The sequence below is a fragment of the Myotis nattereri genome, assembly GCF_964212035.1.
Source record: "Myotis nattereri genome assembly, chromosome: 16".
Classification (NCBI taxonomy): domain Eukaryota; kingdom Metazoa; phylum Chordata; class Mammalia; order Chiroptera; family Vespertilionidae; genus Myotis; species Myotis nattereri.
This window is the reverse complement of record NC_138091.1, coordinates 46,673,671-46,689,765: the sequence shown is the minus strand read 5'-3', so window position 1 is coordinate 46,689,765 and position 16,095 is coordinate 46,673,671. Positions and strand designations below refer to the sequence as shown.

The 16,095-nt window shown below is 43.3% G+C and overlaps 1 protein-coding gene across 1 annotated transcript in view; it reads right to left on the bottom strand.

Annotated features, from left to right (window-relative positions):
* The window catches only part of SKAP1 (src kinase associated phosphoprotein 1), a 258,264-nt gene that overhangs the window by 11,499 nt on the left and 230,670 nt on the right, over nt 1-16,095 (bottom strand). The window contains exon 11 of the mRNA XM_081109727.1: nt 9,835-9,935. Coding sequence (XP_080965853.1) covers nt 9,835-9,935 — 101 coding nt within the window. The remainder of the gene's footprint in view (nt 1-9,834; nt 9,936-16,095) is intronic.

The window sequence follows — 16,095 nt, the reverse complement described above, 5'->3', positions numbered from 1 at the left end:
TACTAATGATCTGTTTACTGCTGTTTATGCTCTGTGTGTGTCAGGGGCACGCACATTTAGAGAGCTCATTATGGTTGCAATTAGAATGCACCATCGCTAGATATTTAACTCCTTTTTCTTTTAAATTAGCATTTTAATAACATTCTTAGAGCAGAGAAACAAAATGACCATTTTTCACGGACAAACTTCTAGCTGTAGGTGCAACTTTAATGGCAAAGTTGTGAAGGGGAAAGAAGGGAGGAAAAAAAGAAAAGGCCATTTTTACTACTTTCACCCTCCTTCTTACCAAAAGGATATTTTTATTTGCTTTCTAACACACTCAATTTCCTAAATTTGTTTTGAATCCAATTATTTTGGGTGGTTTAAAGCACCGTACTCTTGTTGGACGGAAATTAGCTGCGATTGAAATTAACTTTCTATGTGACCTGTGAAAGGGGCTAAAATAATTACAAGTGTGTATAAGAAACCCCTTCTCCAAAAGAACCTGCTGTAGGATCGGGCTGTGATCAAATGATACTGTTATTGGAATATCTTTATACAATAATTGCAGGGGCTATTTTCTTTAAAACGGTGATTGCAATTTTGTTTCTATTTTATAATCCTCAGGATTATTTTATGGAGGAGCAACGATGACAAAAACATCATTATAGACAGGACAAATATTAAGCAGGAAGAATGAAAATAACACCACATCATTTCCCATTTAAAAATGGCACGGTCTTGGAGTATCAAAAAGCCAGAGAGATAGAACAGGAAAGATACTGTGTAGAGACCCATGGGGTCAGAATGTGCCATAAGGCATTGCTTTTTAGGAACCAGCCAGCACCTTCGCTAGGTGTTTATAGATGCTCTGTTTGCGGGAAGTACAGTGAAAAATAACAATTTGAATGTTTCGATTATCTTTCGCAGTTCATTCCATTTTCATTATTTATTTCCTATAAACCGGGACCTTGCTGAACATAATTCTGCAGACAAGGAGCTGGATGGGACAGCCGATGTGAACGAGGAGATAGATGGTGGGTGCGTGTAAGATAGATGCTATGCGTTTATGAAAAAGAGCAGTCTGTCTGCATGCGAACATCCACCAAGTAGAGCGAGTGTGTACGCGGAAGCTGGTATTTATGGGTGGGGGAAAAGAGTGTAAGGAAGATCGTATGGGAACAAGCACGCCGAGCCTGAAAAGGGTTTGCTTTCTTTCCTTATCCTCTTGGAACCCACGCCCAGGTTCCGTTAAGATGTCCCCTGCTTGCGGTGGCTCCTGCGATACCTCACAAGCCTTTCCATGACAACAGTCGGGGGATTTCACAGTTAGAAGACTCAGGAGGTCAATAGTTGAAAAGCGAGAGTTAGAAAGAGACTTATTTATGGACATCCAAACAATCCCACTGAAAAAGCCCTGATAGAAAGAGGAAAAAAATTTAAAGACGCAGCAGGAAAAAAAAAAAAAAGCCTTTGTAAAGATGCAGGTTGAAAATGTTTATGCTTTTGAATTAGCCTATTTGCACCTTAGAATCTGCCATTTCATAAATAAAATACGGGTGGCATAGACTATAATTTGGTGATAGCTACCCCAGGACATGTCTAGATGCACTTCTGTTATTTTAATTAAATACTGCATTATGGTTTGTGACAACTACATAGCTACAGCGTAAATGAATTCAGAATTAAAGTGTTACTTAGGCATCCAGTAATTTTTGTTTCATTCCCCAGTTTTACAGAGCAAATAGCTATAAAATCAAGATGTTGGTTCATTTACAGATGGGGCAGGATTGTTGTTGCTGTTTTTTCTCTCCTTAATCCTCATGCACAAAAAGAAGACAGAGCTGAGTCTGGCTCCCAACACTCTTAGCTTATGAGCCACCACATCACAAAGAAAAACACAGCCTCTTGACTATAATGTGAATGCTGAATATTAATTGCTGGTATTATGCTTATCTTTCTAGCCGGGTCTGTCTTTTCATAATTATTCTGATGGGCTGCAGTCTTGCATTGCCAGGAGATTTTTCCTCCTCTAACAGTTAGAAACCTATTGTATTTTATTTAAAAAAAAAATCTTCAAGTTCAGTGCTCCTTGGAAGTTTTTTTGTATCTGGAGCCCTTCCCAAATACAAAATATTAGTGGGAAGAGAGAAGCTGCTGAAGCTCTTTGCTGAAAAGATGATGCACGTTTCTGCATCTAAAAGAAAATATATTTTTCATTCTAGCAATATTAACGTTTCCTTAATGAAGCTGGAGAGGGTGTTACAATCTGATATAATCAGTTGGTTAGTTTAAAGGTCACGTCGCTAGCAAATCATAAGAAAGGTAGAGAATATTATCATCTAACAGGCACAGATTTTCACACAAAATTAATATGGTAGAGTAAAAAGATTTTTGTTCAAATCTGAGCGTGTAATTGTATCATTACTGTGTCATATGTCAGGATGAAAGATTTTAAAGAACAAGTTTTCTGAAACCATTGTCTTATTTCTAGTTTGATAGGCAATATAATCTTTTTATTAGCCTGAAATACCACAGGTCTGGCAATGTCTGCTAATCCCAGCTTTTCTGTGTTCTCACCCATTACCCCAAACCCCTTATTGCTAATCCTATAACCTCATTTGCAATGAGGCTATAATTTGCTTCAATATTTTGCTAGTTTGGTTGGAGAGCTGAATGCACACACTACCAAGAAACACTGGCAGGCAAAGGTTTTGGGGGGGGGTGGGGAGGAGCTGAGTTCCTTTTGAGAAAATAATTACACAGAAACAAAGCTTTTGTGACTCCTTTTAAACAGAGCATCTCCCCGAAATGCCATGCAGCCTCCCTGGCAGATTAGTGAGGGGTTCATTACTAAATCTCTGTCTAACACACGTGCGGTTGACTCTGGAGGAGCTGCTTGTTATAACACTGGCAGCGGGAAATGGAGGGAATGTCACCGTTAAAGACACAAATTTCCCCCATAATATATTCGAATGGAAACCTCTGAATCCAATACTACATGGGCATATCTAATAAATTCACAATATTTCAGCCTCAACAGCCTTCACCGGTTAGTTTTAAAGATTTATGTGGTAAAAAATTACTCAGTGATGAATATGGTTTATTCTGTGCAGTATTGGAGGTATAAGGAATTAAACTACCGTCTTTAACAGTGAATTTATTATTACCTCTGTCAAAAGACGAAGACTTTAACAGCACTTGTTATAAATTCACTGCAAAATAAATGGCTGGAATTTTTTTTTTTTTTTACGCTGGAGTTTGTAAAGCATCGGGCTGTTCTGAGCATGAACCTAAACCTGCCACGGCTTATATGGTTCTAGGTAAACATTTCTGTCCAGGCCTCAGTTAATTATTTGCTCTGGGACTTTCCACCTGACTGAAAGGTGTGTGTGTGTGAGTGTGTGAGTGTGTGTGTGTGTGTGAGTGTGTGTGTATATGTGTGTGTGTGAGTGTGTGTGTGTGTGTGAGTGTGTGTGTGTAGAAAGTGAAAGGTCCTATCCAGGATGACAGTTTAGGAGTAAGGAGATTAAACTGCAAAATGCCAATTTTATTCTCTTTTTAAATAAATGGGTTTTATAATAAATGGCCAGGTTTGGAGGATACAGTTGATATGCAGTTTGGCCTCTTATTAGCAGGTTTACATGCATGCATCTGCACACACACACACACACACACACACCCTCTCCCTTTTGTCCTCTCTTGGAATGGGTGTCCCCTCATTTATAAAAATTACCTGGAAGGAATGAGGCTGCCAGGGTTTGTTCTAGACGATTGGTTCCTGTCTGGGGGAAAGGAATGGCCTCGACTGAATCTGACCGGTGTGTGACCGTTGCCTTCCAGCTGACCCCAAATCCCATTCCCATCCTCCGAACTCTATAGCCTCCCATAGGGGTTATTAATGAGAGAAAACACCATCATCATCATCATCTTCGTCATCACAGCACAGTGTTGACCTGCTTGTTAACATGAAATGGGGTGGTGGGGACAGCTTCTGCTTCTCTTTCTTATCATCATAAATAAGAACAGATATTTTCCGATGGTATCCCCCCTACCCGCCCCCTTTGGTAAGGTCAGAGGTGAATAATAGCTCTTTGACAAGCATTGATCAGTTTCATCACACTGTTTGGGCAGCCAGCCCCCAGGCCTATATTCTCCCTACTTACTACCCACGAATTACCTCCCCAATAACCTCCCCCATCCCCCACGCTGCCGAGCAGAGGCTAACGGTGCCTGAGGAAGTCCTGAATGGACACTAGAGGTCACCAAACACCTCCTTTCCCTCAGAGCCCTGACATTAAAAACAAAAAAAAAACCTACACCCACCCACACACCCTTTCATTTAAAGCAATCGAAGGAATTAACTTATCTGTTTTTATGAGGGTTCTTGTCACATTCAACTAAGCACACTTAAAGGAGGAAGTATTGCTGCGTTCAGATAATTTTTACAACGTACAAATCTCTTTTGGAGGGGCTGGGGGTCAAGGGAGGGAGAAGGCCTACACGCTTTAAGGAGTCCTTTGAGGGAGTAGGCGGAGAACACCGGGCTTTCAGAAGCCCGTTATAACGGCCAGGGAGTTCTGTTAACATGGACCAGGTGTGCGGGGACAGGCCTGCTGCATTCGGATCGCAAGGAGCTGGGGTTGGAGCTAGGGTTCGGCCTGAGTTTAAGTAGCTCCAACCCAGCGCTGGAAGCTAAATGTCACTCAGGGTGACAAAATCGGTCCACCCTTGTGCACATAAAGCCCATGGCCATCTTGCAGCATCATGTGTTAGATGTGAAACTTGGCCTTGCCTATGAGAGGCCCTGTTTCCATATCAACCGCACCAGCAGAGAAGATGACCGAAGTCGGTGTGTTTGGGCCACAAGGGTATCTTCCCACCCCAGCTAAGCTGCCACGTAAGCATAAACCGTATGCGGTGCCCAACTTGTTGCTGCAAGGCTGATTTCCAAGGGGATGAGTAGCTGGACAAATCGTGGGAGGAGCCTGAGGCCAACTCATGAGGCACACAACGTAAGCCCAAGGGAGGCAGCCTGCTGACTTGGTTTACCTCAAATGCAAGACATCATTCAGGGACCTCCTGTCCTTTCTAGCCAATTGAGAAGGAGTTTCTCTCCCGTTCTCTCTCTAATTCACCCTTACCTGCTGGACAGCTCACGTCACCACTATATACGACTTCCGGAAAAGGAGGCTTAATCTTTAAATGGGCGTGTAAGTTACCTTGCATGGTGTTACGAGCATTTTTATTACGTAGGAAAAGGGTTTTCTAGCGAGAGCCCTTGGAGCCAGGAAGACAGAGTCCCGCCTCTGAAAGCCGGGACCTGTGACTTGTCTTATCCAGACTGAGGCTTCTTACCTCCCCGTCCCCCACTTACAATCCATGCCCACAGCAGAGCTGGTCCCCAGAAGGGCCTTCCGATCCCCACATGAGAGAAACGAAGCCAGAACACAGCGCTACTGCACGGAGGGTGATTCGGCACCTGCCCTGTCATGCCTGGTGCCCAGGCTGAGTGGATTTTTGGAGTACACCTGTTGTTGAACCCCTGCCAAGTACTGATGGCCACTAACCCCCAAATCACTTCTCCCCACTGTTGATGTTTGGAATGTCAGACAGGACCGAGCAGCAGCCGGCGTGTATTTCAAACACAGCAGATGGATTTTTATATTAGCTCCTATTTCATGTTCAGGCAGGGCGACCGCCACACTAAAACCGCAGCCTCAGTGCTGCCGAGTGGCTTCTGTGAGATTAATTCTGGGAAATTAATTGGGACAAGATTGAAAAGGAAATTAAAATGCAGCTGAGTGAACAGGCCTTTCAAACACCTTTTCCCCTGCTCTATTCAAACTTGCATTCTGCCATGGTCGCAGGCATCGTGGGAAGTAATTTACGAGAGGCAGGCTCCCAGGAGCCATCGGTTACGTCTGAGGGAACCTGCACAAGCGCCACAATCTGGAGGCACTGAAGAGCGCTAGACACCCCGCTGCGGCCTGAGCTGCGCCCCTGCACCCCGGTGGAAGCTGAGCTCAGTCCCTGCGTCGTCGGAAAGAGTTCTTCAGAACTAACTGGGTCCAGAAGGAATGAAGGAACGTCAGCATCGCTGGGTGCACAGATCTGCTTCGTTATTAAAATCTCCCTTTAATATATTTTAAGGCCCAAATTGGAAGTCAGTGAATTAAGTGGGCATGAAACGGCATGGGGCTGAGGACTGGATGGATGTGTTAGGGATGGGTCAGCGGGAGTCCTGCTGACGAGGCCACTGGTCACTGTTTCAGAGCTTGGATACACGGCTCTGGCCTCTCCTCAGAGGAGAAGTTTGAGCCGTTTTTGTCAGTGATGAAATCTCAGACCAGAAATGACATGGTGGATTTCCACGTAGGCCTCTGCACTTTTTTTATTTATTTCTACGTGAGAACATTTTGTGCTTTTGAGCATCTCCATGAAGAGATCTTGGCAGGACAGGCTACCTTTTTTCCTCTCTCAATTCACCAATAGTTTATTGAACTGCTCGTTGTATCCAGCAGTGACCCAAAAAGTTTGTTAGTGGAAAAGGGGGGTTGATAGTTACCATTTCCTAGATGCCAGGCACACACTCTCCAATGTCAGCATCACAACACCCTATGAATAGAAATCAGCCCCATTTTTACAGATGGGGAGACTGAAGAGTAACCAGATTCAGTGACTTTGCTCAAGGTCACATAAGTAACCCATCTGCTACCGACTTGCTTCCCTAAGAACAGAACAGGTGACTGGGCATTTGGTTATCTATGGGGTACGTCTTTCTTACCCAGCCAGTCTTCCTCTCTGGATTTTTTTTAAAAAAGAGTAAATACCTCTTTGGATCCTTTCTGCCCTAAGGCCTTAGGTCTTAACAACCTTTCCTGGCCCTGGGATTCTAGAATTCAAGGTTGGGTCATATGTGGGCAACTATTAAGAAACAGTAGGGGGCAGCATGACCCTAAGAATAAAGCTGTATCTCTCTCCCTCCCCCACAACCCCCCTCACTTCCAACTCACTTCCCTATCCCGGGGCCATTTCTGTTATCCAACCATCCCCTTCAAAATATTTCTTTTATCCTATAATGAGAGGGGGGGGTGGGGGTGGGGAACCAGATACATTTATGATGGCCAAACACAAAAGAGTTTCATAATTGGAAATTTTTGTTCACTTAATCTGCATAAATACATTTGTGTGTGTGTGGAATTTCTTTAGTAGTTTTGCAGTTTCAGGTAAGGTTTGAGGTGGAAGGAACCTTAGCGGTCAGAACGCCCTCGTTTTACAGGTCAGGAAACCGGTCTAGGTTAGCGGAGCTGTACCCGGTGAGTCTTTCTTTTCCTGCATTTCTCAGGGAAATAGGCTTATTCAGGTTCCTAAGCAGCTGGCCTTTCTTGCCCGACACAGGTTCTACTGGCCAGAGAGAAAGTAAAATGGAGATTTCTAGAACTGTTTCTCTGGACTGACCTCAACTTGGGTCAATTTTGTTCCTCCTGGCTGCAGACTGTAACTGACTCCAACAAAGGAAGCCAGCTGGGGCTAAAGTGGAATGAGTTTAGGATCCATATGGGAGAAAATTCCAGAGAGGAGGAATTACCGAACACCTGAGTCAACGGACAGTTGGGAATGGTAGTGGAATCTCCTTTTCTATATGTCTGAATCCGTTAATTTGGATTTCTTCGAGGCAAGGGAACGGATTGGGTGGCCTTTTAAGGTTCCTTCCTGTCCAAGGACTCATTGAGTTAGGTCCTATAATAAAGGTAAATCCAATCCCAAAGGCTCCCCAAGCCAATGTTAACGGGGAATGAAGCTTTATGAGGGAAACTTCAGTGGAGCTTCTAGTTTCTCATTTCCTCCTCTGCCGTGCAGAAATTAGCAACATGGAGATAGAAGGGGGCCAGCTGGTTTGGCTTTTGGGGAAAGAAAGGTGCTACTACAATGGCAAGGGATGAAATGGACTCATGACCTTTCAAAGATGGAGAAGGAAGCCTGATAGAGCCAGGGCAGTAAGGTATTCTCACTGAATTAAATTATGGCAGATTAGCTTTTTTTTAAATGGAAGAAGGGAAGGAAGATTGGTTAAAAAGAATCACAGGTCGGGGAGGTTCCCAGGTTCTTTGGTATCTCTTAAAAACACAACAGCCATGGTAACTAACTACAGACAGCTTCTTACTGCTGGGCAAGTCACCACACAGCCACTTCTAAATGGAGGAAAGGGACCCCCAGTGAGAAGCCATTAACAAAGGCAAAAGACATGCAAAACAAACAAAATAATCGTGACCGGGAGAGAGGGCCAGCAGACAGTCTGGCTCTGTTCTCCCACCTCCTGCTGCAGGCACCTCAGACAATGTAAACAGTTAATTTGTTCACCTGCAGGCTCTGGGCAAACAGGCCTGGTCACACCTGAGTGGATAACTCGATTACCCCTATAATGCCAGCGTGGTAATGTACACAAATTCTATTACACGCAAACCTCGCTTTCGGGCATCTGGAATACCTATCAGGGCAACGTCCACTCCCTTCTTTGCTCCCAATTTATTCTTGGTGTGGTAGAGCTGCACGGGAATGGCACTTGGGGGTGGTGAGTTAGGACTCTGGAAGAAAACACTAGAAGATGGTGACCTCACTCAGCAGGGCTCTTGCAGGCCTCCTACTCGCTTGAGAAGAGTGAGGTCTGAATGTGGTCCTGGGTCCGAGGGGCCTCGCGGGAACCACGGAAAGGTACCGTGGGTCAGCCTGGTGTTTCCTAAGGAGCTTGTGGTATATTTAAATGGACACAAACCTTGAGATAAACAGCAAATGATGGGTTAGTGACACAGTGGGTTTTCAATATTGCTTTATGGAATCCACATATTCATCCATTAAAGAGCAAATTGTGCCTATTTCAAAAATGTGTTTGTAGATCTTGATTGACGTCAGTGAGAGTGAGAGAGAGAGAGAGAGAGAGAGAGAGAGAGAACTTTGTAAACAACAATAAACATTTAAAAATTATTGATTTGAGAGAGAGAAACATCGACCAGGGATTAAACCCACAATCTGGGTATGTGCTCTGAATCAAACCCACCACATTTTGGTGTGCAGGATGGCACTCCAACCAACTGAGCCACAATAGCCAGGGCAAGAGAAAGAACTTTTAAATAAGTTTTTTTTTTGGGCGGGGGGGACCTAGTTCCTTAGTCCACCTATACAGAATGTGTAGTATTTAATGCTACTGATTCCTCAGTAGCCCATCAGTTCTGAATCTTTTCCACATAGGGGATGGATCTATAATAGTCTGTCCTTTTTTCTCCCCCAGTTCTTTTATGATCAGCAACACTATTTGTGAGATGATTAGCTGGGGCTAGGGGTTAACTTTGTGGCTGAGGAAGAGAATAAAGTTAGCTGGCCCTTGTGGGGTTTGAGTCACTATCTTGGTCTTATCAGCACTTGCTCAAACCAATTGAGCTAGCCAGCTCTGACTCCTCCCTCCACACATAACTATATTACAGTCTTGTTTATCTATAAATGAAACAAGGCATCTGATCGAGCCAGAATGGTTTTAAGAGTATTATAATGATAATAAATTATGTACATAGGGATGACCTTTTAAATATCACAAGACCCTAAAAAGATCAGATTTTGATTGGCATAGCTTTAGTATTATGTCTACCTTGTTGTATTTTTAAACCTGAAAATTGGTTCCTGGGTCTGAATTTTCAATTAAAATTTTCCCTCAGAATTATAAACCAATTTATGTGTGAGGCAGCCACGTAATACGCACAAGAGAAGTGTTTGACACGGAATAATTCTGGTTACGGTGACTACACCATCAAGAGTGAAAAAATAAACTTTTGATCCAGGCCCCACACTCGGTGTCTTTACCTTGCTCAGAATGCGGATGAGGTCACCCCGCTGGAAGGACAGTTCGTCTGGCTGGTCACCATGGCAATCCCACAAGCCCTGGTAATAACTGGCATAGTCCACTGATCAAAGAGAGGAGAAATCAAAGTTAAAAAGACTCCGTCTTTTCCCATAGAGCCCACATTTTTGCTGCCAATGGAAACCAGGGTTCTATATTGCCCCTAGGAAGCCCAAGACTCAGGGTGGCCGGGATGAGATACCGCTAAATACTCGGCATGAGCAAAGGACTGTGGGAGAGGGAGATCATTAACTAACATTAAATATTTACAGATCACCCTTCGTCGGATGCTGTTCAATAATATGATAAATATATTCGTTTATTAACAAAAGAAAACCAGGCAGGTAATTTTTCACTTGGCCTGTACGTAAGCAGCACCAAGAGATTTCCTGCTAGACTTCCTTGATCCAGGGCATCTACACCATCAGTGCTTTTCTTCACGATGCGTTGGAAGGAATGGGGTAAGTCTCTGACTTCGTATTTACAAGAGAGGCTGAGCCAACCAGCCCGTGTCTGCATCACAGCCTCACATGTTGGCCTCCTCTGTTACAGAGGAACTTCATCCTGGACACTTCCCACCCAGGTCCTACAGGAGGCAATCACCAATAAATACGGAAACAAATAGCTCAGTCTTTAAGTGGAACCAAGGGGGTGTCTCATCCATTACAACTAAATTCTGGGTGGGCTGGCCCTTTTCCAGCATCTCATTTGTAGATCCTGAACATGTCTGCCAAGATTTATCTGCGAGCCCTCGAGGGAACAGAAACCAAAGTGATCTGCATTAAAAATGAAAGCAACTCAAGACGACAAACCAAGCTTTAGAAGCAGCTGGAGAGATTTACTGAGCTTCTCAGCAAAACTAGATGGCAGTGATGCCACAGGACAGCCATCGATTCTTAACAATGAAGAATTTGTATTGATCTTCTTCTACCCGGAAAGGTTAAACACTAGAGTACAAAGTGGGAGAGGATCTGGGGATTTGAACGGCGGGAGAGCGAATGCCCACTAGGCCAGGGATAATGTGGCAACGCTCCCCGTTCCTTAGGATGCTGTGTATGAGAGCTTTAAGCAAAGCACCCACCAAAGGTGAAACTCCTATCACTGGGAGTCAGGAGTCCTGGGTTTTCATTAAAATTTAAGTGATTTTGGGGGACCCTATTTTTTTTTTTTTAACCAGTTTCCATCTTTCTCTTCATTTGCCTTGAGCCTCCCTTGAGGAGTAATGGTGCCAGTCGCTGAGGGTGGGAATAGATGTGGGGCAGTGGGGGGGACAGAGGCCCTGGCTATATTTGCCTTTTTTCTGCTTGTTATTAACTTAGGAGCAATTCAAATAATAAAGGCACAGGGGAACAACATCCCTATATATGTCTCTGGAAAAGAACTTTAGAAGGAAGCTTAACGCACACAAAAACGGAGGCGGTACAGAGCTATTTAGGGAAGGCTCAGATATTACAAACAGAAGTAAAAATGTTAACCAGATAGAAACTCAGGCTTGTTTTCTTTACACAGAAAATGGTTTGTATATGCAGTAGACAACAGAGGGCAGCAAACAAGACAACTACGCTGGAAATATTCTGCCACAGTTCGGAATATTTTTGGAAGAAACAATACTTTGGGATAAAAATGCTAATTATTGAAAGGACAAGGTATATATTTCTTGGATATCAGTGCAGGAAATAATAGAGAAATATCAGTCCCTGGAAAGTGAAAGCAGTTGGAATGGAGTTGATTAATCACCCAGAGAGTTTGACTAAACTTAGGGATAAAAAGTATATTGACATCAATATAACATGGTAGAGAAAATTTATAAAAGTAGATTTTTAAAACAATGATATATCCAAATGGTAAGACTGACAACATTATCTTGGCTTTTTCTGGCCTAACAGATGGTCATTGCAGGGTATTGCTCCCCACATGCCTGGATGTGGGGTAGCGCCTAAGATATGAGTGCCTTTTGGGTATATATGCAAAAAAAAAAAAAAGGATATTGAGGATATAAGGCATCTGGGGAGAACACCTGAAAAAAGACCTATTCTAAAAGCACAACAGATCAGACAGAGAAAGGAAGAAGTTAGGAGGAAAAGGAAAACCTTCCAAGAAAAAGAAAGAAAGAAAATGCCTTCAGTTCTTTACAAGCTGAAGGCCAAAGAAGATAGAGCTCAGGAATCCAGGAGATAGGTCAGCCTAGTCCAAGAGCTGGAATCGTCAGACCCATGACAAAAAACAAACAAACAAACAAAAAACCCCCCCAAAAAACCAAAAAACTAAAAAACCCCAAAAAACTCTGAAAAATAAGCAGAATGAAAGGCTAAACATGAGGAAAAGGTTAGACTTGCTATTTGGACAGTATTCTGTTATTAAGGAAATCAGGGAGGAGGAACACCTTAACTGGACAAGATTGGACTCACTATTGCAAACTCCCTGTATAACATATGTGTGGCTTGCATTCATGCGTAAGAGTGTACACAGCTTCACTGCATTCATTCCTCAACATTCAACAACTATGTACACAGCACCTACTAAGTGCCAGGGACTCTGCTAGATGCTGGGAATTCCACATTGGCCACATTGGGTCCTTGCCCTCAGGCCTACCATCCAGCCGGGAGGCAGCACTCTGAGATCAGAAATGGTGCAGCATTCTGACCACTTAATTAATTCAAAACATTCTCATTCTCATTTTGAGGACATTATTCCATCTAATTATTTTTTTCCAGTCTGTCCATTTGGAATGAAAAACAAAAGAATAAAGCCAGTAATGCCAGTATTTCTCAATACCTCTCAAAAAAAAATGTAACTCTGCACTAAATAAAGCCTGGTAATTCAAAAGCAAAGCACTAATATATTCAGCATAAAACAGACAGAGGACCTAGAGCAATAATGACAACACTAATAACTAAAACAGTTATAACAATTAACAACAATTACAATGATGGAGAAGCTAATGGGTATGATCACGGCTTTTAAATTGCTAGCAGAGCTGAGGAATTTTGCTAGAGAAAAAAAAAGTGTGTGTGTGGGGGGGCGGCAGCATCTTATTTTCTTTATCTCATGCAAGAGAAGCTAAGCTCCAGTAAACAAAATGTCATAGAAAAAAGAGCAAATACTCCATTCAAAAAAACAGAAAGGAAAAAGAGCAACAGACCAAGTTAAAAAAAAACACATTGTTTTTCTCTCTTTTCTAGGTATTTACTGCAAAGCATTTGTCATTCCACACCTAGTTCTTCATAACCAGTGATAGTTAAGTTCTCCTGTAACGGAAACGAGCCTCTATGATGTGGACAGCTCTAAGGTGAAAGGACCAGGACCCCTTTCTGCCTTCCTTAGGGACAGCAGAACGTGACTATGTTCCTTCCAGAGTTCATAGGCTACCTCGGGCTTTTGTTTGGGGGACGTTGGGTGGTTCCGGAACTCAAGCTGCGACCAAGAGAAAGAGACTAAAGGCAGGTCCATCTGTGTTTACATTTTCTTGGTGAGCAAAAGGACTGTGCCAGCAAGGCCTGGCACTGGGTACAACTACGTGACGAATTACAGAAAAGAGAAACAGAATGAGAAGACACATAAAGCCAGTCCTGGGTCGGTAAGGCTTGGACAAAGAAGGCCAAAGCAGTGGCCCATTGGAAAGGACTTGAAAGGCCACTATGTTCAGTCCATTAAAGCAGTCTCCATCTGATACCACGTTAACTAATTCAGAAGGAAACGCATGAAAAATTGTGCCAAGCTCACTGACTATGACTCAGAACAGGAAGAGCAACTGACCAATACCATTTGCTCGGCTTTATAACTCTTTAATCTTGACTTTTGAAGTTATGATCCTTAATGTTATAACCATGATCTTGAACTGAGGACACTCACAGATCTAGATTCTCATCTCCCGTGCTCCTTTTATTGGGCCAGAATTGTACCTGGCTGATAATTAACTCATGTTTGGTCTTGGGAAATAAGTTTCAAAAAGTAAGAGCTGCAAATACCTCTGTGGCTTCCCTCTGTTTCTTTTGTGGAATAGTTCACCCCACTGGCGGGCACCAAAGTGAACAGAATGCCTCAGGGGTGGAATGCTCATCAGTGACCATTTTTCTGTCCTGCAGAAACTATTAAACATGGGCTCCTCCTTAGCTGAGTTCGCCCACAATTTCAGAGTGAAAATAAACTGTTTCAAGATCTCCCTTGGTCAGAGGTTTGATGTATCTAAGGATGATTTGTGTCGCCGTCTCTGCTTTTTATTTATTTATTATTATTACTAGAGGCCTGGCGCATGAAATTTGTGCATGGGTAGGGTCCCTAAGCCTGGCCAGTGATCAGGACCTATTGGGGCCTTCCAGCTGCTGGCTGGAGCCTTCCTTCCCCGGCTGCTGGCTGCGGGCCGGGGCCTTCCTTTGTTCTGCACTGCCCCCTCATGGTCAGTGCACATCAGAGTGAGAGATCAAACTCCCGGTCTCCTGGTCGAAATCTCAAGGGAACAATTTGCATATTAGGCTTTTATATATATAGATTTTTGTTAATCCTCATCTGAGGATATTTTTCCATTGATTTTTAGGGAGAGTGAAAAAGAGAGGGAAAGAAACAGCAATGTGGGAGAAACACATCAATTGGTTGCCTCCTGCATGAGCCCAGACCAGGCCAGGGAAGAGCCTGCAACCAAGGTATGTGCCATTGACTGGAATTGAACCCAGGACCCTCTGGTCTGTAGGCCGACCACTGAGCCCAATCAGCTAGGGCTCCATCCCTGCTTTTCATTTGACATGGCAACCCAAGCAAATGGCCAGTAGTTTTCATATAAACAACTCAGAATGAGCTTTATTTCTGGTTACCTGGACACTGCCTTCTCATGATAGGAAAGGGAGATAAACTCATCACTGAAGACACTTAGTGTTAGCCTGTTAGGCTGATGGGTTAGGATTTAGTGAACATCTGAGGTGTTGAAGAGTCACTCATTAAAATAACCCTGTTACTAACAGTCATGCTGTAAACCAAGCTCTTTATAGATTGGACAATCAATACTACAAGGCTGTGATAGATTTTCTAGGTAACAGAATAAAATAAAAGAAATTACGTCTTCCAGGGCCATTAACACCCAATAAGGATAAACTGAATTCCTTTTCCCCTCCTCTTCTGATACGATCTAGTTGGGCTTTAAAAATGTTAGCAATTCCATTAGGGGAAAGCTCAGCATTGGGGGAGGGGGGAAGGTGGGGAGTGTGTCCCTGGAATGGTAGAGAAAACGGGTTTTAAAGGTAACCCTGCTAACCACAGGATCTTTTAGGAGAAAAGACTTTTTTCCCCCCTCAAAAGGCATGTGTCACCTGAGAAAAAACGAAATGAACCCAACTTGTTAGCATGTAAAACGAAGCAAGCCCAGCTTGTGTAGCTTGTCTATTACACAGGCTCGCACATTGTCAGAGTTCCGTGCCTTTCACAAGCTTCCAGTGGGGCTGCCTGCCCTTCCTCCGGACCTTCCTATTTAACTGTTGTAACACTAAGCGATGGCATTTGGATGTTACATATGTGTTGCTGTTGCTACAGCTCCTTTGGAGAAAAGGCACTCTATAAATTTAATAAATAAATAAGTAAACACAAATAATAAAAATTCCAGCCTCAGATTCTGCAGAGAGCGCGGAAAGCCCTCCTCTGTTTTTTTTTTTAATCACCAAGTCACCAATCATTATAACTGGTGGGAAGTATAAACCATAGAAACATATTTAGAGCTCAGGACACATTAACAACACCTATTTTGGAGGCAGGAAGCATGAAGAACAAAAGGTTTTTTTTTTTAATATATATATATAAAAACCTACTTGAATTATAGCTGCTGAAACAGGAAATAAATCTCCCTCAACCCTGCCCCTCCCCAACCCCAAATAGAACCTTATAAAGAGAGGCAGAAGGAGGAAGTGAGATGAAGGAGGAGTCTGAGATGGAATTTTTAGACTTTTGCCAGAAGCCTGCTGCTTCCTGAATGAAGTTTACTATCAAGTTGGCCATAGGGAGCTTCCAGGTCTCCCACCCGCGCTGCCCACATGAAGTGCTTCCTTCCTGCTCCGGTGATGGAAACTAGAGGAGAAAAGGCGCACATGGGGCACGGGCTGGTCAGGAAACAGATTTTCTGTTGGAAGTCTGTAGGCAAGTGGGAAACAGGAGGGGGACAGGTTTCAGAATGGACTAAGTCACGTGTTGTTACGAGGCACTTCCTTGAAGCTATGCTAACACTCCTGCCTCATGCTCCTCTG